At 31.2% G+C, this 23,621-nt stretch overlaps 1 protein-coding gene across 1 annotated transcript in view; it reads right to left on the reverse strand.

The window, feature by feature from the left end:
- LOC130452703 (uncharacterized) overlaps positions 1 to 23,621 on the reverse strand; it is a 192,545-nt gene that overhangs the window by 518 nt on the left and 168,406 nt on the right. Inside the window, exons 11-19 of the mRNA XM_056792116.1 lie at positions 11,435 to 11,553; positions 10,740 to 10,991; positions 8,592 to 10,469; positions 7,264 to 7,441; positions 6,156 to 6,762; positions 5,708 to 5,860; positions 4,982 to 5,225; positions 4,706 to 4,891; positions 1,507 to 1,767 (exon numbers count right to left, since the gene is read on the reverse strand). Of these exons, the coding sequence (XP_056648094.1) occupies positions 1,507 to 1,767; positions 4,706 to 4,891; positions 4,982 to 5,225; positions 5,708 to 5,860; positions 6,156 to 6,762; positions 7,264 to 7,441; positions 8,592 to 10,469; positions 10,740 to 10,991; positions 11,435 to 11,553 (3,878 nt within the window). The remainder of the gene's footprint in view (positions 1 to 1,506; positions 1,768 to 4,705; positions 4,892 to 4,981; positions 5,226 to 5,707; positions 5,861 to 6,155; positions 6,763 to 7,263; positions 7,442 to 8,591; positions 10,470 to 10,739; positions 10,992 to 11,434; positions 11,554 to 23,621) is intronic.

A 23,621-nucleotide genomic window follows, 5' to 3' on the forward strand; every position in this document is an offset into this window, starting at 1 on the left:
TTTCTTGGTGTTGTATGTATGTATGTATGTAGATATCGGGGTGTCATTCACACTGCATCCCAAAGGATCTCTATTGGTGAACCCAGTGTTTACAGCTGATTCGTTAATCCAACCTCTTTTAGAAAGTTTCAAATGGGGGATGGCTGTAACTGCCAGAGATCTTAGTCCTTTATTTCATATGCTCCTCGGTGAAATGCTCAGGAGTTCTGTAGAGTTTCACACTTCGATAGAATGTGGATAGAGATTTCCAACCTCTGCATGCCGCATTATCTATTAAGTCTAGCATCTTCAAGTGTCCATTGATTCGACAGTGTTCCAACAGTACTCCTGTTAGTATTTGTAGATTGTTCTTACTTAGGTTAATACATTCAACAGATCTTCCCTGATTATAGTTTCCCGGAAGAGTCTTTGCTTGCCTTATGTTGTCGCAGTAATTGGTTTTGTTCCCATTTATCTTCTTTACCAATGCTTTTTTCTATTGTTCTGTTGCTGATTCCACAGAAGGGTACGAGTAAGCTTCCAAACAATTTGCAAAATTTAGGATACATGTATTTATTTTGTGCTTGAATTACGGGAGTTTTTTAGACATTAATTTTCACTGTTGCCTTCAAGTTTATCAAACATGAGTAGGTTACTAAGTGATAGCCCAGTGGCAGCTGAAGCAATTTCGTAATAAAGTTGGAAAAAATAAGGACTAAAATCGACCAAATCGGTTCACAAACCACGCCAAAACTAAGGGCAAAAGCATTTGTTTATCCCACGGCAGCTGATTTTGACACTTCGTTATTACATTGCACAACAATGAAACTAAAGAGAAGCAAAATGACAGTCCACTAATGAATTAAGAAATTGTCGGAATACTTAAGAAAGTAAGATTTTATTAATTGGAAAGAATTAAATACTATGAACACATTTACAAGAAAGGTAAAAAAGAATAATTGATTAGATATCGCCAAATACAAAAATTAAGAACAAACAGAATCAGACTCACGAAAATTGTAATGACATGTAAGAGATGTGAGAGAATGGCTTCCAACAATACCTTAAACTGTAAATATCTTGATTAGGATTGTTTATAGAATATTTTCAATTTGAAATCAATGTTAGACATTGAGGATTTTGAATTTCTTATTGCCTATCAGTATTAAGATGGCACACGTATAGAGGCAGTGTAGAATATGTTTAAGGAACTTTATAATTCAAAGCTGCTAGTACAGAACCAAATAAATAGAACAATTTCTCTAGTTATACTGCTATCAATAAAGATGACAAAAAGTATTCTGAATATCAGCACAATTCCATACAGAATATAATTATTGCAAATAAATTGAGTATAAAAAAATATTAGTCAACTCTATAACCAAAACTAGTTATAATAGTTATCGAGTGGATAATACATAATACACGAGTGGATAACACATAATACACGGAACAAAAACTATCAATACAAAAATATTTTTTTTAATTGCTACTCCCTACCAAAACATTATGAAATCCATCACTTACCTTACTTTCTACTTTACGAGTGGAAGACAAAGTAGATTTTGCATTTGTAGTAGTAGTTCTGCTTGATTGAGCGCTGGAGGCAGACCGAGATGCCATAATTTTATTTGCGCTCTCTTTATTCTGCTTCTCGGTATCGGGTAGAGTCTTTGTGACAGTTTTCGTAGGAGGAATTCTTGGTTTCGTTAGTGTCACATTGGTCGTAGGTTTTGTTTTCGGTAAAGCGTTCGTTGTTGACTTTGGTGACGTCTTTGACAAGGTAGTCTGCAAGAATTTTATATTACATTACACTCACTATATTTTGTTCTACTTGAAATTAGTATATTTGAAAAGCAGCTATCAACCAACACATGAAATATGAATTATTTCTACACAATAAGAATAATTATTGCAACTAGACTCCCCATAATTTGTTATTTGGCAGACTTCCAATGGAAAACTTAAGATTTCTGTTGCTGTTTTATTAACGCCAAATATTCCTACTTAAAATGAATTTGTCTTATTAATAATATTAGGGTACTGTGCAGAAACATGTATATAATATTTTGTTGAAAATAAATTTTTCTAAGTACGCGATCTAGTTCCATACATCTCGTCGAAACCGTAACTGCGTGGTTTATGCTTATTTTAAGGAAAATTGATTTTTAACTTTTTAGTTTCATATGAGGGGTATGAAAAAGGGCACTAATGAAACTATGCAACTGAAGCCATGAAAGAAGAGTACACAAAACTGTTTAACATCATAATTCAACACGAAAAATACCAGAAGAATAGAAAAGAAGCATAACAGTGCCTATATTTAAAAAAGGAGACAAAACTAATCCTGCCAACTATCGCGGGATAACCTTATTAAGCACCTCTTTGAAACTGCTAACAAAGATTCTTGCTAAGGACATAACGTCAATAATGCCAATCAGCAAAGAACAAGAAGGCTTTTGAAAAAATCGGTCCACGATTGATGCATTATTTATAACAAGGCAGTTAGTAGAAAAGTCTCTTGAATATAACACTCCTGCATATCTCTGCTTCATAGACTTAACGAAGGCCTTCGACAGAGTACAACTAAAGGATGTAATTAAGATATTGAAAAACAAAGAGGTATCCAAAAAATATATAAGACTTATAAAAGATCTGAACACTAATACAACAACGCAAATACGAACAAACCACACCCTAACACAGCATTTCGGAACAAAGTCGGGCATCCGCCAAGGTGACAGCCTTAGCCCTCTACTATTTAATACTATTATGGACCAACTGATAGACACCGTAAAAAACTTTGGGACTAGGATACCGCATGGGAACCTACAAAATTAACATCTTATGCTATACCGATGACGCTGTACTCATTGCAGAATCAGAAGACAACCTACAAAGAATGTTACACGCCTTTAGCAAACGTGCAGAAAATTTAAATATGGAAATTTCAACAAGCAAGACAAAATGCATGACCATAGCTAAGGAACCTCTGCGCTGCAAGTTAACAATAGACAACACCACTAGACTAGACAATATACCTAGACAATAGACCAAATCATGTATTTCGAATACTTAGGATGCAAAATAACAAGCACAGGATTCCTTGAAGACGAAGTGAGGAGACAAGTGAACTAAGCAGCTACAGTATCGGGACATCTTAAGCAACCAATTTGGGAAATAAACACCTGAGTATTCCATGTAAATCCAGAATCTACAAAACATGTGTGCGACCAATTATGACAAACGGGGCAGAAACAAGAGCAGAAACGTCGGTAACAAAGAAGATACTAAGAACAACAGAAATGAAAACGCTAAGAACTATAACGGGTTACACACAGAATGACAGACAAAGAAATACCGACATAAGGGAAAAATGCGAAACAGACAACATTGTCAGATGGGTGAGAAAAAGAAGAAGAGAATGGAACCAGCATGTCAACAGAATGACCACAGATAGAATAGCAAAAATCGTACGTAACAACATCCCACACGGAAGAAGACCTGTTGGACGCCCACCAAAACGATGGCGGGACAGTTGGCAATCAACCTCACAGGAACTGCTGCAGAGAAACCGGAACTGAACAGGCGCTACGCCTTTTACACGATGATGATGATGATAGTTTCATATGCTATGAAAGCGAATTTTTCACCTTTGTATAATGGCTTCGATGTTTATATATCTACATCTCGTCTAAACTTGTATCGAGCCCTAACGGTGTGGTAGGTAAGGTTGTCAAAATACTTAAATTCCAACACGGAGATCGGAGGTTCGAATCCTGTGTTAAAGAAATTTTCATTAAATAAGCCAAAGGAGAGTTACAAATAAACCAGCTCACCATAAAACAAGCCCACATATAGGTGAAGCTAATATAAGTGTGTTAAAAAGATAATGAAAGGCTTGCAAAATACTGTATGCAATCAAGGTATGTATATAGTGGCAGTAATATAGAGATTCACACACCCAAACAATGATAATACCAAGAGGTAATTTAAAAGTTTCCTCTTAAAGAATTTCAATTCCTGAGAGAATTGTAGGAGAAATTTTCTCTTAATGCATGATAATGTGTATTGCAAGAATTGTCAAAATCACCTTAAAAAGATGAGAAACTAAGTAATGATAGCAAACAGCATTGGAAATTAAAATTCATAATTATTTCACATTTATGGAATTTTAATTCCACCTCAAGATAATAATTTTTTTCTCAAACTAATTGTTTCTAGGTTAAGAAATCGTATATCATTGATTTTAAGATATTTTCATTTTTATATAATAAGTAAGTCATTCCATGCCTAAATATTTACCAATTATGAATTATTATTTGATCAAATAAACTTCAAACTTACAAAAAAATATTTTCCAATATAACAAAGTATTTGTATACATTTACATATTTCAAAGTAGATTTGTTTTCATTCCTAGTTAACCTAAATTGGCATGGTCTCATTGCTGGATGGGGAAATTTATTCCAAATTGCAAATTTTCACCTAACCTCTTATAAAGCTAAAGATGAGCATTCCACCTATGGTTTTCGCCTACTTTCGCGGCCCTTTTAATTAAAACGGAAATTTCAGCATTCCAAAAGGAAGGCATCAATACGTTGAGTGGTAAGCTCATTTGCTTTGACTGACTTTATCAAACTATTTAATTGCTCTCTATAATAATAGGTAGAAAACTGGATTAAAGTCCAGATAAGTATGTGAAACAAAAAACAAGATTACAAACCTTTGTGACATTTGTAGCTTTATCAGGGGATGTTGTTCCACTTTGTGATTTACTGATTAAAGTTGAAGGTCTCTTAGGATTTGCACTTGAAACTTTCGAAGAAGCCATCGGAGCTGTACGCGGTGGAATGGTGGTTTTTGTAAGAGTCGATGGATTAGGCTTAGAAGTTAACTTGTTTTGAGATACCTAAAATAAATTCATTATCATTGTTTTTATATACTTATGTAGTTTTATAATAATAAAAACTTGATTTATTGTGAAAATTATAATACTTACTTTAGATAGAGTAGTACCAAGAGCTGGCTTAGAAGTTGTAGTTTTAGCACCATTTGATTCTGAAACAGTCTTTTTAACACCAACATTATTCCTAGCAGTAGTTTTAACTTCACCATTAGTTAATGAGCTCTTTTCTGTAGATTTTGATGTTGTAGTTTTTGAAACTGTCGGAAGTGTTGTTTTAGGCTTTGATAAACTTGGTCTGGAGCTCGGTTTAGCTGTTGATGTGGGTGACTTTGCAGTGCTACATATAAATGAATTACAAATTAACATTTTCAATGTTTTTTTCTAAATAACAGATTCAAGAATTAATGTTTTGTCTGATGTAGAGGTTGGAGTTTGTAAAACAATTATATGGGCAATAATATATTTGGAATGATTTGTATTATTAAATGTTTCAAAAGCAAATTGTTTTAGAACTTATTTTTGAAATTTGAGGCGTTTGGATGTTTTGTCCATTTGAGTGAGGCTTAAAAACATTTATATGATTTCTTTAAAGTGATGTCTAAATTTGAAAACTAGACAAATTTTTTAACTTATAATTTTCCACTTGATCAGCAGGTGGAATTTTTATCAATTATTCTGCATGAACTAAACTTAAAAATAATAAGACAGAATAATGAAAATTCCGTGAATTGTCAAACGCCAAAGTGTACTTATTACACTACTTTAACTACTACTTCTACATATGTTGATCTCAGTTTTAACATATATTTCACAACTTACCCTGTTTTTGTTGTTGTTGCCTTCAATGATGTATTCGTTTTGCTGGAAGTTTGCTTAGAAGCTGAAGCATTCAACTTGGGTGATGTTTTTGATATTGGTGCCGGGCTCTTAGCTGCTGTAGTTTTAGAGGTGGTTTTCTTGATAGATGATACACTGAAAAATAACATCATAAAATGTGCAGATCATTCAAATGTCAACTTGAACATGATGGTACTTATCAAACCAAATCCTATACATTGAGCTTGAAATTTCTTTTACTGTATGGCTAGAAGTGAATTCCAGTTTGATTAATATTGGGAGCTATTGATTGAATACATTATAAATGATATAAAAGTCAGTTTGACTTACAATCACCAAGATTTTCAAGCCATATCAGACATATTCAATTCAATGGTGATATGGATTTTTTTTATTTAATTGTGTTGTTAATCTTTAAAACTGTATTTACCTTGGAGACTTCTTCTTATCATCAACCTTTGTTGCTGAAACTACAGCAGTAATTGCTGCTCCAGCCGCTACTACTGCAGCAACACCGACAGCTGTTATTTCATTTTTAAGATTTTCAGCTTCTTTTAGCTCTTCTGGTTGTTGCAATTCCTTAATTGGTTCTTCTAGTTGCATGTTTTGGAATTCTTCTGATTGTGGCTCTTTTACAGGTCCTTCAACTTGTAACTCTTTAACAGCTTCTTGCAATTTTGATTCTTCCATAGGCTCTTTTAGCTGTAACTGATCAACAGATTCTTCTGCATATGAGTCTTTAACAGCTTCTTCTAATTGGTTCTCGTTAATTGACTCTTCTAATTGTGTCTCTTTAACCGGCTCTTCTAATTGTGTCTCTTTAACCGGCTCTTCTAATTGTGTCTCTTTAACCGGCTCTTCTAATTGTGTCTCTTTAACCGGCTCTTCTAATTGTGTCTCTTTAACAGGCTCTTCTAATTGTATCTCTTTAACAGGCTCTTCTAACTGTGTTTCTTTTAAAAGCACTGCACATTCTGCTTCATTGACAAGCTCGTCCACAGGTGGAGTTTTTCTAAGCACTTCTAATTCTGATTCATCTGTAAAATTAAGAATTAGAAAGGAAAAAATATAGCATTTTTCTAAAGTAAGCTACTAGGGTAAATCCTGAGAAGAAAACCTCGTAATCTAGTCTAGACGTTTGCGTTAAAATATATCATAACCTAGGTATTATTAGTGATCAAAAAGTTTTAGTACATAGAACAACTAGTGCATTTAGTATCTGAAGAAAATTATCACATAATAATTAATTTTCAGACATTATTCAAATAGAAGTATTTTACTTTATGATAACATAACTTACATCATATTGTACAAATGGACCAGAAGGTCATCAGCTTATAGGATAAAATAGCAACCTTAATACTATTATTTAAAAATTCTTATAGCATCAAGATTTTTCAGATTAAATAGAATAGACCAATATTACTGTACAAATTTCTTTCTAAACTTTCTAAAATTTATTTTTATACTAATATTTCGTCAAGTCAATGGTTTGTAAAGTTTTATTGATTGATTAATTGGAAGTTTGAAAAACTTACCAGTAGCAGCAATTTGATCTTCTGCTCTACTTTCATCGGACGGAGTAACTATTGCTGGTTCTGCATATTCTAAAGCAATTGTTTCAGTTTCCACTTCAATTGGAAGTTCCACCTCTTTACGAGGTCTTGCAGGACAAATGCGAAAATATGGTCTTGATTTAAAGTCTACTGCAGCATCCTACAAAATAAACAATTTATATACATTGGTGGATTTGTATCCTTCACAATTCTGTCAAATCAATTATCATAACAGAAATCTTTTTGAAATCTAAGCTTTCTAGAAATATAAATGAATTTGATTGGAGTTTTTGACAGAAATGATTTGCTACTCCACCATAATTTTTTAGTAGGAATATATGAATACCTACTACATTGAAATATGATAATCAATTTCAAAAAACATTGTGTAACATTGCAACATAATAAAATATAATTTGTTGGCTGTGTCGCCAACAAATATGGATATTAAACAGAATGTTGTTGTATATGTCATACTATTACTATTTAGTTATTGAAAATTCAATAGTAAGAAGAAAAACTGTGGGACATATGAGTATCATCGTAAAATCTCCAGAACCAACTCACATACAATCCACCCATGTACATTTGATTAGAACTTAGTCATCATGTGTAATAAACTTGATTGTTCCACTAGATTCCATTCTATCAAAATGTAGTGGGAAGATGTTGAGTCAAGATTTGTCATTGGCGGGAATTTGCTTCCACTTATTCATTTTTAAGTTAAAAATACAGGAATATCTCACAAAAGATGAAACGATAGTTACCATTACTTTAAAGTAACAACCAGCAACAACAACATACCAGAAGAAATATCTGTGCAAATGCAAGAAGTGGAAAAGAAGAGTGTTAATAGGCAGAATTACCTAGGGACAATCATATGACCAGATGGAAAAATTGACGACGAGGTAGCCAATAGGGTAAACAAGACAATATCTACATATGTATGCTTCAACAAAAAAGAGATAACAAAACGTACAAAAACAAGAATCTACGAATCAGTACTACTACCAATGCTGATTTATGTGAAATGACGATCATGAGAATTAAATGTAGTGAATGCCGTGCAAAAAATCGAACAAGAACAGGTGAGATAATTAGGATACATAGTGAAAATGAAGGAGGACAGAACAATTAACGTAATAAAGGAAACCGAAATAAAAAAAGAAGAGAAGAGACAGGCCCAGAAGGAGAAATAGCAAAAATCTTGGAGAAAAAAAGAGGACTGTACTGGAGACGGGCTGAACAAAAAGCTAAAGATGGAATTAAATTGAGAAAAAGTATTTATCCTAATCAATTTAGAAACTAACCTCTTTAGGTGATGCTAAACTCATTTCTTCTTTATCAGCTGTCTCTTTTTCCACATCTCTAACTACTTCAGAGTGTTCATTATGAACAGCATTGTCTTCTGTCACAAAGCTATCCTCAATTACTTGATCTTCTAAAGGTGATTTATTTGATAAATCTTGCACATGGAATGACAAATCATCTTTGATAGAAGACGTAACATCTTCCTGTGGTGATTCTATTGGTTTACATAATTCTTCAAAACGTTCTTGGGCTTCTTCCAACAACGTTTCTTTTGTAAAATCTGGAGTCAAAAGATCTTCTGATATTGGAGATTTAGATTCGGATAAATCGCAAACAGAATATTTTGATTCCTCCTCTGGATACTCTAATTTGAAATGTTCTGGAATTGGTTCAGGTGTAACTGCCAAATCAATTTTCTCTAATTTTGTGTTTATAGAAGATTCAGTTAGCTTTTCTGGCAATTCTGATTTAAAGTTATCATTTTGAACATCACACACTGAAGACATAGTCTCTTCTAATGCTGAAAAAGATTCAAGTGGAGGGTCACAAACTGATTTTGCAGGAGGCACAGGAGTAACCAATGGAGCATCGTCTGTTGATACATGTTCTTTCATCTGATATTTTTCGGTTTCTGATGGGGACAGTTGTGGTTCTAAATCACGTATCTCAATGGTTTCGGTATTAATCATTTCTAAGCGTGCAAACTCCTCCAGTTTGGGTTGAACTGATTCACTCACTTCTTCTATTAAAGAATTGTCTTTTGGAAAACTTTCATGTTCTGTACAAGCATTTTGAATTTCATCATTTGAAGGAGCATTGAAACCATCGTCTATTAACTGGTTACCTAAGAGATCATCGACCTCAGTTGCTTGTTTATGTAAAAATTCTGTATCCTCTGTTCCTAAAAGATCATTGACTTCTTCTGCTTCTTTTGATACTAGTGTTTCTTTTCCTGAATCTTTCAAAGAATCAATATTTGTGTCCTCCTTATTTAAAATATCGTTGTTTACAAACTCTTTATTTAAAATATCACTGGTTTCAATTATCGAGTTATCCAAAATATTATCAACTTCAGTTACATCTCTGCCCAGAAGATCTGCAACTTCGGTTGCTTCGTGGTAGGAAACATCTCCAAGTTCAGATGTTTCTTTATTTAGAAGATCTCTAAATTCAGTCGCATCGGGTAAAGGAGATGGATTGGTGGGTATTAGTTCTACATCAGCAGGAACTACTACTGGGTTATCATCTGTTTTGTTCCCACAATGTAATTCCTGAATCAAGTTTTCATGACTTGGTTCTGAAGTTTTGGGAAAATCAGTCTCTTGTGTAGGCAACAGTTCTTTTTCAGATTCGATAGGAGACGCAAGTTCTTTTTCATCATCATAACTTTGTTTATCCAGATCTGTTACTTGAATTGCATCATCATTATTCAAAATATTTGTTTTTTCTCGTAATGGATCAGGTAAATCTGAGATAGTTTCATTTAAAGCCTCGTTATCTGGTTTATTTAAAAAATCATCAAGATTATCAGGTAATACCTGGACTTTATTTAAATCAAAAGGATTTGATTCTCCTTGATCTGCATAAAATGACATTGACATAGGATCAGATTCCTTATTTAAAATATTCAAATCCTGGCCTATTGATTCATTGAAACTAGTGTCAAAAGTTGCTACAGTGTCATCTCCATATACGGCTTTTGTAGACAATGCTTCAGATTGATCTAAACATTTAGGAGTGAAAGGAGCAGCATTAGGACCAAAGTGGAATTCATCACTTGTGAAAACTTTTTTTGGTGTACTACCCGGTTGGAATTCGGGAATTTCGTCAATATTTTTACCATTCAAAATATTATCCATTAAGTCTGTATTCAAGTCCTGAAAAGAAAAAAAAAGAAAATGCAAACAAAGAAAAAAATATATCAAGACATTTCAAATATATTTGAACAAAGCTTGAAATATGAAATTTCTACTGAAAAAAAAACTCCAATTGTGTAGTTTCGACCCTTGTTTAGTGTCTATTTGTGGTAATGTATAACAAAATGCAGAAAATGTACTATTCGAGTTATATCTGGTCCTTGAGGAATAAAATTGTAAATATTCAGTGAACAATAGATAATCATTGATGATGATAATAATGAAACTTACACTAGACTCTACATGTCCATTCGCATCAATTTCGCTAGGCCTGGATTTAACCTCATTTTCAAATTCCTTTGGATTTGGTACACTAATATCTACATCGTTGGCTTTTTTTGGCGATTGTGATACAATTTGATCATTAATTAACATACGACAAGAGGGGGATGGAACACTCCTCGTAGGCGAGACCGGTACAAATTCTGCAGCATTGGGATTCAGTTGTGACATTGTGTCGTCCTCTTCAGGAATGTGAACAACCTAAAAAAGAATTTCAATAATCATATTATAGTCTTATACAAGGTGAAACGTTCTCCATAATGATAAAAATTTAATTAGATCATATAACGGATTCCAAAAAAGTTGCTACTGAAAGTTAAAGTTAGAAAATAAATTTTCCAAATACATTTTTGAAACTAAAATTGTTGTTAGCAAATTCAAATTTCAATTGAAATCCATTGTTTCCACACAGAATAAAGACATCAAATTAAAATTTGAGAATTTTTCAGTCGATTCTTACATAGATTTTGGATACGATGAAAGTTTTTTTTATATATTCTGGTCACATAAACCTTTTCTAGATAACATTAATAATAAATTTATTAATAACAAATAAAATAAGTCCAATAAAAATATAAATATTTTTGTATGTTTTCTTCATAATTTGTTTATATTAAGATGGCGCAAATACGATGTTTATTCACCTCCTTTCCCGGCTGCGGAGAGATATTTTCTTTATTAGCTTCTTCGCCTTTAATATAATCCCACTCGTCTTCAGACTCACTATCGGCTGGATTCTCAACTAGCCCACCAACATCATGAACTGTAACCAAATAATTTTACAGATTAGTTATATTGAAATAATATAATGTCCATCAGATTGACAAGGGGGTAGTATATATCTGATATAGGGTTTCAAGTTATTAATAAATAAGTTTATACTTTTATATGTTATTAACTTTGAACAATACTTGCGCACCTATACCGGATACAAGAAAACTATTGCTGAAAAACTAAATATTATTGCTGGACTGAAATGAACTTTCAGAAAAGTAGTAGTAGATAGTTCTACTAGGAACAATTTTTGACTTTTGACTTTTTGATCTTGATAACTTTTTTAGCCAGTTGTATTTCGATGTCGATTTTTGACATCTTCATTACAACACCGTAATAAAGGTGTATGCAAATATTTTTCCGCAGATAAAACCTAAAAGTCTATACCATTATGTTCGTAACAGACGAATTGGTCTTATTATTTGTGAAAAATATTAAATATACTAGAGTATTTATTTTCAATAGTGACTTTCAATAATCCCTTAAAACTAAGAATATTAAAAATCAAGACTGCTCCTGTCTTGATCTATAAATAGTCTTCTGGGAATGTTATCTAACTAGTAAAGATCTCAGGTACGCAATATCTAAATCATGTGTAAATAAATAGTTTGTACTTTACATTTTCTCAAAATATGCCATTTATTAAACAAAACCTGGTAATATTTCGGAAATTGAAACAAAACTCTTGGAGAGAAGAGCTGAGCAATCAGGCATATTAAAAATAAAAACAAAGCAATGCAAATTTATCTTGATGATGTGTCACAAATATATAATATTTTATTATAATTTATCTTTTTGATACGATTTATAACTTGACACTACCACGAAATCATTAAATTCGAGAATAACGATAGTACATTGCTGATAATGTCGTGGAATTATTTTTTATTTTGCAAAATAACTAATTACTAACGTAGACTTGAATTCAGAGATAGTGAGAATAAATTTAAAATTATTCTTTAGTATTTATATTCTCATACAGATTATTAGCCTCGTTAAAATAGAAAATACGTCATCGCTAAATCTTCCTTATATGATTAATTTAATGATACCAACACAATTAGTTTATGGTTTCATGTTGAAAATAGCGTTTTGTCGACAATATTGAAATATAGATGAATTACGAAATCAAAAGTATATTTCTTATGTTTTTAGCATCAACAGCAGATACTAAAACAATTCTTTCAGATGAGCCATCATCACTTATTGCTGGAAAAATTGATAACAGTTCTAATGATGAAAACATCTGCATTGATCTGGTCTGTTTCTTGGCGATTTCCTAATTTCCTCTTTTGGCTAATTGGTAAGTAATGTTAAATATATGCAATGTAAATTATTTATAATTCTAAATTTTACAGACTTGGATCATGGTGTGAATACCGTCTCAAAAAGGATTGAGTATATAAAAAATGACAGTTTGTAAACAACCTTAAAGATTTTGGTATAGACACAAGATAAGGCCAAAGTAAATATTATAATTATTATCTGTAAGAAGAAAGTTCATGAGCACAAAATGTAAAATTAGAATATATAAAACTTGCGTAAGGCCGGTCATGACATATGCAATGGAAACTAGAGCGGAGAAAACAACCACTAAACAGCTCCTAAGAAAAACAGAAATGCGAACTCTGAGATCAATAACAGGACATACGCTACTCGATCGGAAGAGAAATGAAGAAATAAAAGACATGTGCGATATTCAGGATGTAGTAAGATGGGCAAGGAGCCGCAGAAGAGAATGGAGAGACCATGTTGACAGAATGCCAAATGAACGGTTAGCAAAAATTGCAAAGGAAAAGAAACCAGACACAACTCGACCTCCTGGACGACCACCTATAAGGTGGTATGAAAGCTGGTCCTCAGCATCCCAACTACTACTGGCAAACCCTTGATGAAATACAGGACCTAGTCCTAACGTAAGAAGAAGAAGAAGGAGAAAGTTGGCGTTCTTTCTTGGTTTAAACCATTATATATAGTATATAAACCACAATATATAGTGTGCTGAGGTAATATGACATTAAAAATTCGCATTATTGAAAGTAACACTAACAATCTACATTTAGTAAATATACTTAAAATATATAAGAATAAATTATCAATCGCCAGATACAATATTAAACTACAATATTTACGCCTAACACAGAGTTAAAATGATCATTAAGAGGATTTATATAGAGTAATCTATCTAAAACTACACCCCCTTGTTTAATATAAATGAGACAACTGTTGAATCAGAATTATTGGTGCAGCTTGTTGCTTTCACTGCGTTTTATTGTTTTATATAGCCGACAATACGAAGCCCAAATGAAAAGAAATAATAAAAATCGTTCATAATGATAAAGAACAAATTTACAGAATCAATTTGATAAACAAGAATAATTAGTGAAAAATGTATTACGTCTTTATCCAAGATCTGTAGTTTTTTTCAAACATATTAGAAAAGTTTGATTTTCGTAACGTGTATGACCTTGAAAATACCTGCGATCGGTTATGCTAAAAATTATTGGTGGTAACTTGAAATAGTTCAGTCAAATTCACAGGTTGGTAATCTGAAGATTCATACTGTTTCATTGTCAAACAAATCCGATTCAATCTCACTAAATGGTTTTCCAAAATATATCATTGATTCCTACACCTAACCTAAACGTGGACGCAAGTGTTTTGTAACTTTTCATTTGTTTCTTGTTAATTTCCGTGACCAGTTGTGCATCAGTTAGTTTTAATGGGACATTACAGGTGCTACACCATTATTAGTGCCCATATTTGTTTAAGCCATTAGCTATTGTTACATGACTGCTTTTTTTTTCATACAAAATTTTAAATAAAAAAAACGTACATTGTTGGAGGAGATATTATCTATAACTAATTTTTTTTTTTTGGTTTTTGGAATATTGGTGATGAATTTGTTGTAAAATATCTAGTCTTTGCGGTTGTCACCTGTTTGACTTTCTAATATAAATATGGTAACTGAAAATTCTACCGCATGATTATGATTCGTCCTTCCTGCTGAAATTTTTCAAAATTTCGTAAATATTCAATGCGTTTATGTTTTGTCAAATTTTCCAATCGGTATTTATTTAATACATTCTTCTTTTATTTCCCTAAATCTTTCTTTAGCAGTTTCAAATATTCTTTCTATAGTAAACGACCTAAAGGTTATTTTCTAATCACTTCTGCCTCAAATTCATGAACCAAAGTTTTTTTATTCATTAATAACACGTTTCCTAACAGTGATATCCAGTCAACTAGCTTTAACCACTCTCTTATGCAGACGTGGCTAGTATTAACAGCTAATTGATTGGCGCTTCTAAATTAGCCCCGTGTACATACCTCACTAGCGAAAATGACAACTAGCACGCTAAGAACCAAGGATCCCCAGCAAAAATAGGACCTTCCCTACAAAGGCTGTCTGCAAATTTCAGAAAAAAAACACCCACAAGGTGTGAAATGAATTACACTGACCCGGGAGACCAACTTCATAAGTTTGGCAAATTTATCCTACAAAACCGCATTTAATGATTGATCACCAAATGTCCTCATCTACATCTTACTTTTCTCATTTTCAAAGCCAAACTCTGAAAATAGTTCTCTTTATTTAAGAGAACAAGAAGATGTGCTAACTGATAACAATGTCTGACACTCTCCAGTTCAAATTTTTGGGGGTTTCTTAACTAGACTTCAATTTTCTTTCACATAAACATCTAGGCTACAGGTAAACCCAGACAGTAATTTACTCCTTTTCGTTAACCTATTTTAGTAAGTATTACATAAGGAAACTTGTTTCCTTATGTCTGAATAAATGGTTGTAGTGGTTGATAAGGTGGTAAGAAGCACAGAAAATAAATATTGTAAAGAAGGAAATAATTCTATTGCCAAATACCTGAGAGTTCAGTTTTGCCAATAGTCCTTCAAATTTTAAAGGATCCATTCTTAAAAACTCAAAGTACTCTGGACAGTTTTCATCTGCCAGTTCTCTTAAAAGAATATTGGAAGCAGCAAGATTTTTATAAACTTCTTTTCCCCGCAAATCCTTGACTTAAAATTTTTATTAAAATGCCGCGATATTTAAAGGAACAGAAAATAGTTTTAACCCTACAATAACTACAACAGCCACGTGTTGGAATATTCGCGCTAATGTGCCTAGCTTGAACTAAAAACGAATATTAGCTGCTCATAAACTATCCACGTCTACACGGGCCCTTACACTATACAAATTGTATGTGGACGATATATTATAAATACATAGTAGAAGACGATCAAGGCGTAAATTAGTAATATAGGTTTGTATGGTCAAGGCCGGAAAAAAATCAAACGCTTGTACCGACAAAGAGGTAAAGTATTTATTGCAAAAAATGAACAATCAGAAACAGTTAGTGCCATCAACAAAAGTTAATATAAAACTAACATCTTGAATCCGTGAAATTGATTCATGTTTTTAAAATTTTATAGTTATGAAAAGAAACCTATCTAACTGTACTAAAATCCTAATTATTGTATAGAAAACATTCTTTTTAAACACGTAGCTGATTACGGAATTCTCACATAAATTTTCGTTTGATGAACATTCCTCAATTAATATTCACTGTATTCATGAAAATTTATGACAACAAACAAAAAAAATTTCATTCCTACTAAAGCAGCAGTTCCCAATTAACGTCTTAAATATTTCGAATATTACTTGACATGGAGAATATGATTAATCTTTTTTGACATTATACAATACTATTACAGTTACTAATCGAAACTAAAAGTCTATTGAACGAAGAAAAATAGTAAATTAAAACAATGATCAATGCGTGATCAGCACGTGAACATCCCGGGTGAAATGCGTCGCGGCATCGTTATTGGTCCAAATCAGTGGCACCATAATAGAAAGCCGTTTGAGAGGAGAGAGCGCCTCATCACTGCAGAAGCCGTTTTTAACGCTAGCGAAAAACAAATTATTGTGAATATTAATGAAAATGAAATTCAAGAAAATGACGGAAGTATCTTCTTCAAGTGTCTACAGAATCGTTCGTGAATGTAGCGCTAATCATTCAGTGGCCGATCCAAAAAAGTATGCACCAAGAAAAAAAATTAACAATACAATTGATGATTTCGACATCAAAAGAATTGTACACACTTTTTTCTTTCAAAATGAGTTAACAATATTGGATAAAGTTTTGCGAGTAGTTAACGAAGATAAGGACTTGTAGGATTTTAAAAGATCGACATTTTATATGCAACAAACTAGGAAGGAACAGTTTATTATTAGAAAAAATCGGAATTAATTGTGTGAAGGCGAGAATACCTAAGAAAAATTAAGAAATTTCGTAGAGAAAATAGAAAAGTTTAGTATCCGGATGAAATATGGGTAACGCTGAACATACTGAGAATAAGGTTTGGGTGGATTCTTCCATACAATCCACAAGGCAAGCATTCGTGGTGTTAGAAATAAGACGCTATATATATAATCATTGAAAAAATTAAAAATTCGAATAGTATTAATTTTTAAATAAATGTGTTACATATTTTGGCCGTTCACTTTATATCTACTACAAAATTCACGACTACATTGTATATTTTTGTAATTATTTTTATAATTTATATTATTAATCTGCTATATGAAACCGCAAATTATTTGTTAATTGTGGAGTGCGTGAATATGTTTGAGATTACTATTTTTCTGTGATAAATAGACTTTAACCCTTCTCAATTTTGTTTGGCTAATAAACTGTGAGTTAATAAACGCCAGCAAGAAAACTTGCGAAATAACAAGAACTAAATTTGCCACAGAAAATGGAAGAATTCGAAAAAGTGCTCCCATGTACTAGGTGGTCTGACACTAAAAGTAACAGATAAAGTAATTTGATATGAACGGCTCAACTGAGCTTGATTTAAGCATGTTTGCGATCAAATATTATTACATCTTGCATTGAATTGCACGTTGTATTGCTCCATGTTAAGTGACCTTCGAAGGGTTTTTTACAATAATATACTCAATTTTATATTCAAAATTCACATGTTAAAAATTTATTTTGGATTCTACCTATAAATAAATGTTTATGCTTCTAAATTTTCTTGATTTTAGGTCTGTTCTGATTTAAAATTACGTTTCTTTTATATTTTTTTCAAAGACAGAAGAAAATTTGACGTTTCGACTTCTTTTAGTCTTTATGAAAATATTATTTTGACTCTGAAAATTTGCGTATTTATATTAATCAATAGATCACCTACATCATGAATATCAAAATAAGAATAAAATCAATATAGAAGTTTGTTTTAACAAATAATGTTTTTACAACTCAAATACGCAGTCGTCAATTAAATTATTTGTAGTTTTATTAGAATTTAAAAAATAAGAGCTATAAATTTTACTTAAATTATTTAGGTCTTTTTTTGAAAATTCTTTTTTCGTGTATTAGATTCCGTCCTAAGAATTTTTGAATATTTATAATTTAATTTATGTTTTTTTTTGATATTTCATGGTTTCGTTAATAGTTTTATTTTTTTTATCGTATGGGTGACCTTTTAGTCTATTTTATAAATACGGAGATGTCTGTCCTATTTAAAAAATATGTTTATACAATTTGATATTATAGTTGTTTTTAATCAGCTCTGCGTTACACATATTAATAATATTGTCAAATGTTGAGATCGTAGACTTCATGAATGAAGGGTATGATTGTTCTATCGATACAATTAAAGGATCAATTCAATACTATCTCTCGAGTTCATTTGTATTTGATGAGCGTTTGTGTGCGCCCGTCAGATGAGCGACATTCGACGATCGGGGCTTTGTTCGATGACACGTGCATTAAAGAGCTTTTTGTTCGAATTGAAGCCTTAGGAATTGTTTTAGGAAGCATATAATAATGTAAGGGTGTTAAAATAGTAAATATAATAGGGGTAGCAATATTATTGCTCGATATTTAACAAACAATAGACGGAGCTTTTAGATATGTTCTGCTGGATATATTGTGTTTAAATTGGGAAAAAATGGCCGAAAGAAGGTACGTATTCTATAGGAGTGTGGCTGTAAATTTAGGTGGATTTAATAAATAACAGATGCAATTGATATCACGGAAAAACAATTTGATGCAAAAATAAATCATTATCTTTGGAATGTTATTTATGCATTCAATTCTGACCAATTTTGAATGATACAGTAATTTTCCGATATTAAATAGTACGTATATTTATAATGAAATGCATATTTGTTATTTCGAGATTATTTGAAGCTGTTGGTTTTCAAATATATATATATATATATATATATATATATATATATATATATATATATATATATATATATATATATATATATATATATATATATATATATTTCAAATATGTATTGAAATTTTCGTCCTATGAAAATACAAAAAATTACATTACACTTGAAATAACTAGTAATAATTTTGATTTAAAAATAAGAGTATGAATATTAGAACATTATTTAATAAGAAATGAATATACTGAAAACATGTTGGTGACCTCCTTATAATATAAGACAGAAAGAGATTGTCGTGGCTCTTTTAGAACAGTGATTCCTAACCGGTGGTTTGCGAGCCCCTGGGGGTTCGTAAAAATAATATTGTAATAGCGGATTTTTTAAAACGACATTAAAATCAAAAGCAGTAAAGAAAACAAAACAAAAACACAAAAATTAAAGGACATAACTCCTGTAAAACAGATTGTGCGTTGCCTGTTTGTTAAGAAACTTATAATAAATTTCAACATTTTCATTATTTTCATAAATATCAAATTATGTCAACTATTTTATTCATTATAATATATTCCTCTTATTCAAATTAACAAACGTTTTTATTACAAACATTTATTTATATTAAAAACATTGTATCAATGTGATTAGTACCATCTTCTACTTTATATTTAAAATCATTGAAGCAGTTTTCTTTTCTATGTAATATTTTTTTCACAATACAATTGGAAATAAATATAAAATTAAGGCAGGTTACTACAGATTTTAGGGGGAGTAGTGTTGTATTAACCAACGCCGATTGTTAAATTAATTAATTAATTAATTAAATGATTCAATAATTATCAATTTGATTTTATTATTATAGATTATTTTCATTATGGATTGATGGTTAAAAACGGGTTGTTTAAAAACGAGACATGATAATCGGGATGATAGTACCGAGAGCTGTAATGAGGTACCGTTTCACCAGACGAAAAATAAAAGCAAATATGATAGAAAAGGGAACAAGCGAAAATATGACAGCGACTATCTACATATTTACTAGGGATGAGTCAGAGCTTGAACCGATTTGTGTTTCATGTCACGAAGTTCTTGCCAACAGCAGTTTAAAACCATCACAATTTTGGAGATATTGAAACAAAACGTCCCAAACACAAAGATGAACCTTTTGAATATTTCAAAAGACAAATTAGCAGACATCAAAAGTGTAGCCTTTCTTTTGTAATTCAACTTGACGCATCTATGAGTGTTTTGAAAAGAATGGAATAAGCTGTTCTTATTGTGTGGATGTGTGTACGAGTACAGATGGTGCAAAATCAATGACAGAAAATTTTCTGGTTTTGAGAAGAAACGAGAAAATTCAATGGACTCATTGTTATATTCATAGACAGGTTTTAGTACGTAAGCGTATTCCTTCAGAGTTATCTACTACTTTAAGTGATGCTGTTAAAATTGTGAACTTTATCAAATCGCGTGCTACAAATTGCCGTCTATTCCGTACGGAAGTTTCCACGTTTCTTTACTACTTCACACAAAAGTTAGGTGGCTTTCCCGAGGTAAAGTTTTGACGCGTTTGTTTGAATTGAAGTCTGAAGTTCAAGCATTTTTTATTGATCATCCGTTTCATTTGTATATCCGATGTTCTTTGATTGCAAAAGCTTGTGTATTTAACTAATTTCACTAACATTTTGAGTAAACTGAATTAATTAAATATGCCTCCTTTACAAGGAGAGGATGTCACCATTTCCAGTGTACATGATAGAATTGAGGCTATGTTGAAAAAATTTAGTTCAATGCCTGCAGATGAATAAGTATAGAAGTTTCGAATTTGTCAGCAATTTTTAATCAGAAAGTTCGAACAAACTTGATGAAAACATTTAAAAGGAGTATATGTGAACATCTGAACTCTCTCTGATTAACTTTCGATGACTATTTTCCCAACAGATACAATATCGCCATCTCAAACAACTGAATATGTTATCAATTTCAAGAAAATGTAAGTTCAAATATACTGCGACAGTTCTCTAGAAGCAATTTTTGAACATCAATATTTAATTGACTTCTGGCTCACTATACAAAAAGAATATCCGGTTCTGTCAAAAGTCATTGAAGTCCTATTACCATTTTGCACAACATATCTGTGTGAGAAAGGATTTTTAACATATACTTATCTGAAACATAAATACAGAAGAAGCAGGTTACATGCAAAACCTGATCTAAGACTGAAATTGTCCCATATTGAGCCTAACTTTGAATTACTTTGTTCTATCCAACAGTCACAAATTCTTTCTATTGGTTCTTCCATATATAATATAAACATACATAATATATCAACAAACATTACTCAGCCGAAATAACTTTCTAATTATTTCTACCATACACAGTCACCCCCTTGAAAAAATGAAATTGCAAGGAGATTCGATTCTTTTAAATGATCATTGAATTACCTATAATTTTTTATAAAATTCATCATTTGGTTTTTGGAAATAATTTTGTAATAATGAGAGTAAAATAGAGTATATCTTTAAGGAGAGTGGAGACATTGTTAGAATTTATTTTTAAAATGATTAACGTGCTAGAGACTCAATTCGCACTTCAATAATATTCAAATGAAAACATTGGTTATCTGTATACTTAGTAATTTGGGTCACTTTTCATCATATATCACCTTGAACTATATAAACCATAATTTAAACTCTATCCTTTCTGTTGTATATGTTTAAAATTCAAAATCAAAAACAGATATATTCCAACAAACCAAAATTTTATGCAAAATTATAGACAATTACAAAGAGCCTTCATAGATCTTTTAAAAGAGTTATCGCTCGACCTCTTAAATTTTTGAGGTAATATAATGGAATGAAGTTATGTATATAAATATTATAAAATGTGCCCGCCTTGAAATCAAGTTGAAGTAATTTCCAACGTTATTATAAAGTTATTATCCACATATATAGGTCGGGTACTTTTCACTGGGTCCATGTGTAGTTTGCATTTTCCATTGAAAATAAATAAGTGACACAAAAATGGAACAGAATTTACCACCTATAAAATAAAAAGTTATTGAGCTACTTCTTTAATTAACAATAAAGTCTTTATTATTATTTAAATGACATATATAAAACTGCTGAATATAATAATCATTTTCCACTGAATTTTGTTTTAGATTATTTTCTCACCATATTATTTGTAATACACACTTTTTTCTAGAGACTAATTCTAAGCTTATTGTGAAATCTATTTGAATTGACCTGCTTTTTTAACATTTGAATAATTATGTTTTAGTTAGTAATTGGTTTTACTAGAATTAAACAATCAGTATTTTTCTCATAAATTTAATATTTGTTAAAGTGATATATTTTATAATCTACAACTTCTTCTCTCAGTGGTATGCGAGATCTATAGACATCCTATAACTTTTGCAACCAAGGCTATCTGTCTCTGGTGGCTAGACAAAGCAGCTTAATTAGCCTCTTAAGCTAAAGTGTTAACAACATTCTAAATATAATCGAGTAGTGCTATTCCCAATTTTTACTCTTTTATTTGTGAAAGTATAATGTGTTCGGCCAGAATTCCAATTACTAATTTATATTCAATTTATCCTCAGTGTTTCTACAATAATATTCCACATAAGAATTGGTCCATAGTTATCAACATACTAAGAATTTTTGTTGATAAGTGATTGGTAATTGCTATTTAAAACCTATGTTGAGCACTAGGCGATGTTTGGTTTTGAAAACATGGATGAATTATATAAAAATACCACAGTAGCTAAATTTGTTTGCTATTATAAAAAAGAAACACATACATTGAGGAATTTTAACAAAGCCAACAGTATTAAACACTTGATCACATAAAAAAAGACCAGAAAATGAAAGAAAAAATGGAACAAGGTATAATGGAAAAGAAGTATGAAGAAAAAATAAAATATAAGGAAATATTCAAAGTTTGCGAACGGCAACTATATAATAGTGTAATATAAGTGAAAACTATGGCAAAGCAAAAAACAAAATAAAACAAAAACATATAAAAAACACAAACAATATTTAAACAATACACTATCAAATACATCTAAAAGCAGATATTAAAAAAAATATGTAGCAGCATGTATTATTTTTTTTACCAAAGTTTCAATGTAGGATATAAAATCACTGGTGGGTTAATGATCTTTGGAGGTATACACGTTAAGTGAAATTCATTTTGGATATTCTTATATAATTAATTATGAGGTCATACTGGTCATATTGAAATTTGATAAGTTTTCAGAAATATAATGACTTGGCGACTGTTGATCAAATTATATATTCTGAATATAAAGATAGAAGGACTGCAATAAACAGCAAGGGTACATACTCTTAGTGAAGAGTGAAGAAGTAAGAGAAATTCAACAATAATTAAAATAATTAAAAACCAACTTTTATCTCCTTAGAATTTGCCAACTGTACATTATATTGTCTTCTATCTCAAATTGAGCATTCTATTGGAATATTTCTTGACATTTTTTTGGACCTTTCTACTCTGAACAAACTGCCACTATACTTAATTATGTAATTCATATTTGATAACTATGTTATCTTTTTAAATCAAAATAAATTCTAGTATTGGTATAGTATCAGCTAAAAAAACACAGGATATCTCAAAGAAATTACACTTTTCTATCTAGTTCTTTCCAAACAAATGTGACATTAACATGTCCAAAGTTGAAGGTATATAACTCTCCCTAACTGACATACCAATACATACAAATATTACATTTAGCACATTTCTGTAAAGGTACATTTATCCCAAAAAAAAGCAAAAAATGCAATTTAAAGCTACTTTATTGGTGCCAAGTAATTAGTGTTTTCTATGTG

This window comes from Diorhabda sublineata, chromosome 2, assembly GCF_026230105.1.
Source record: "Diorhabda sublineata isolate icDioSubl1.1 chromosome 2, icDioSubl1.1, whole genome shotgun sequence".
Lineage (NCBI taxonomy): Eukaryota > Metazoa > Arthropoda > Insecta > Coleoptera > Chrysomelidae > Diorhabda > Diorhabda sublineata.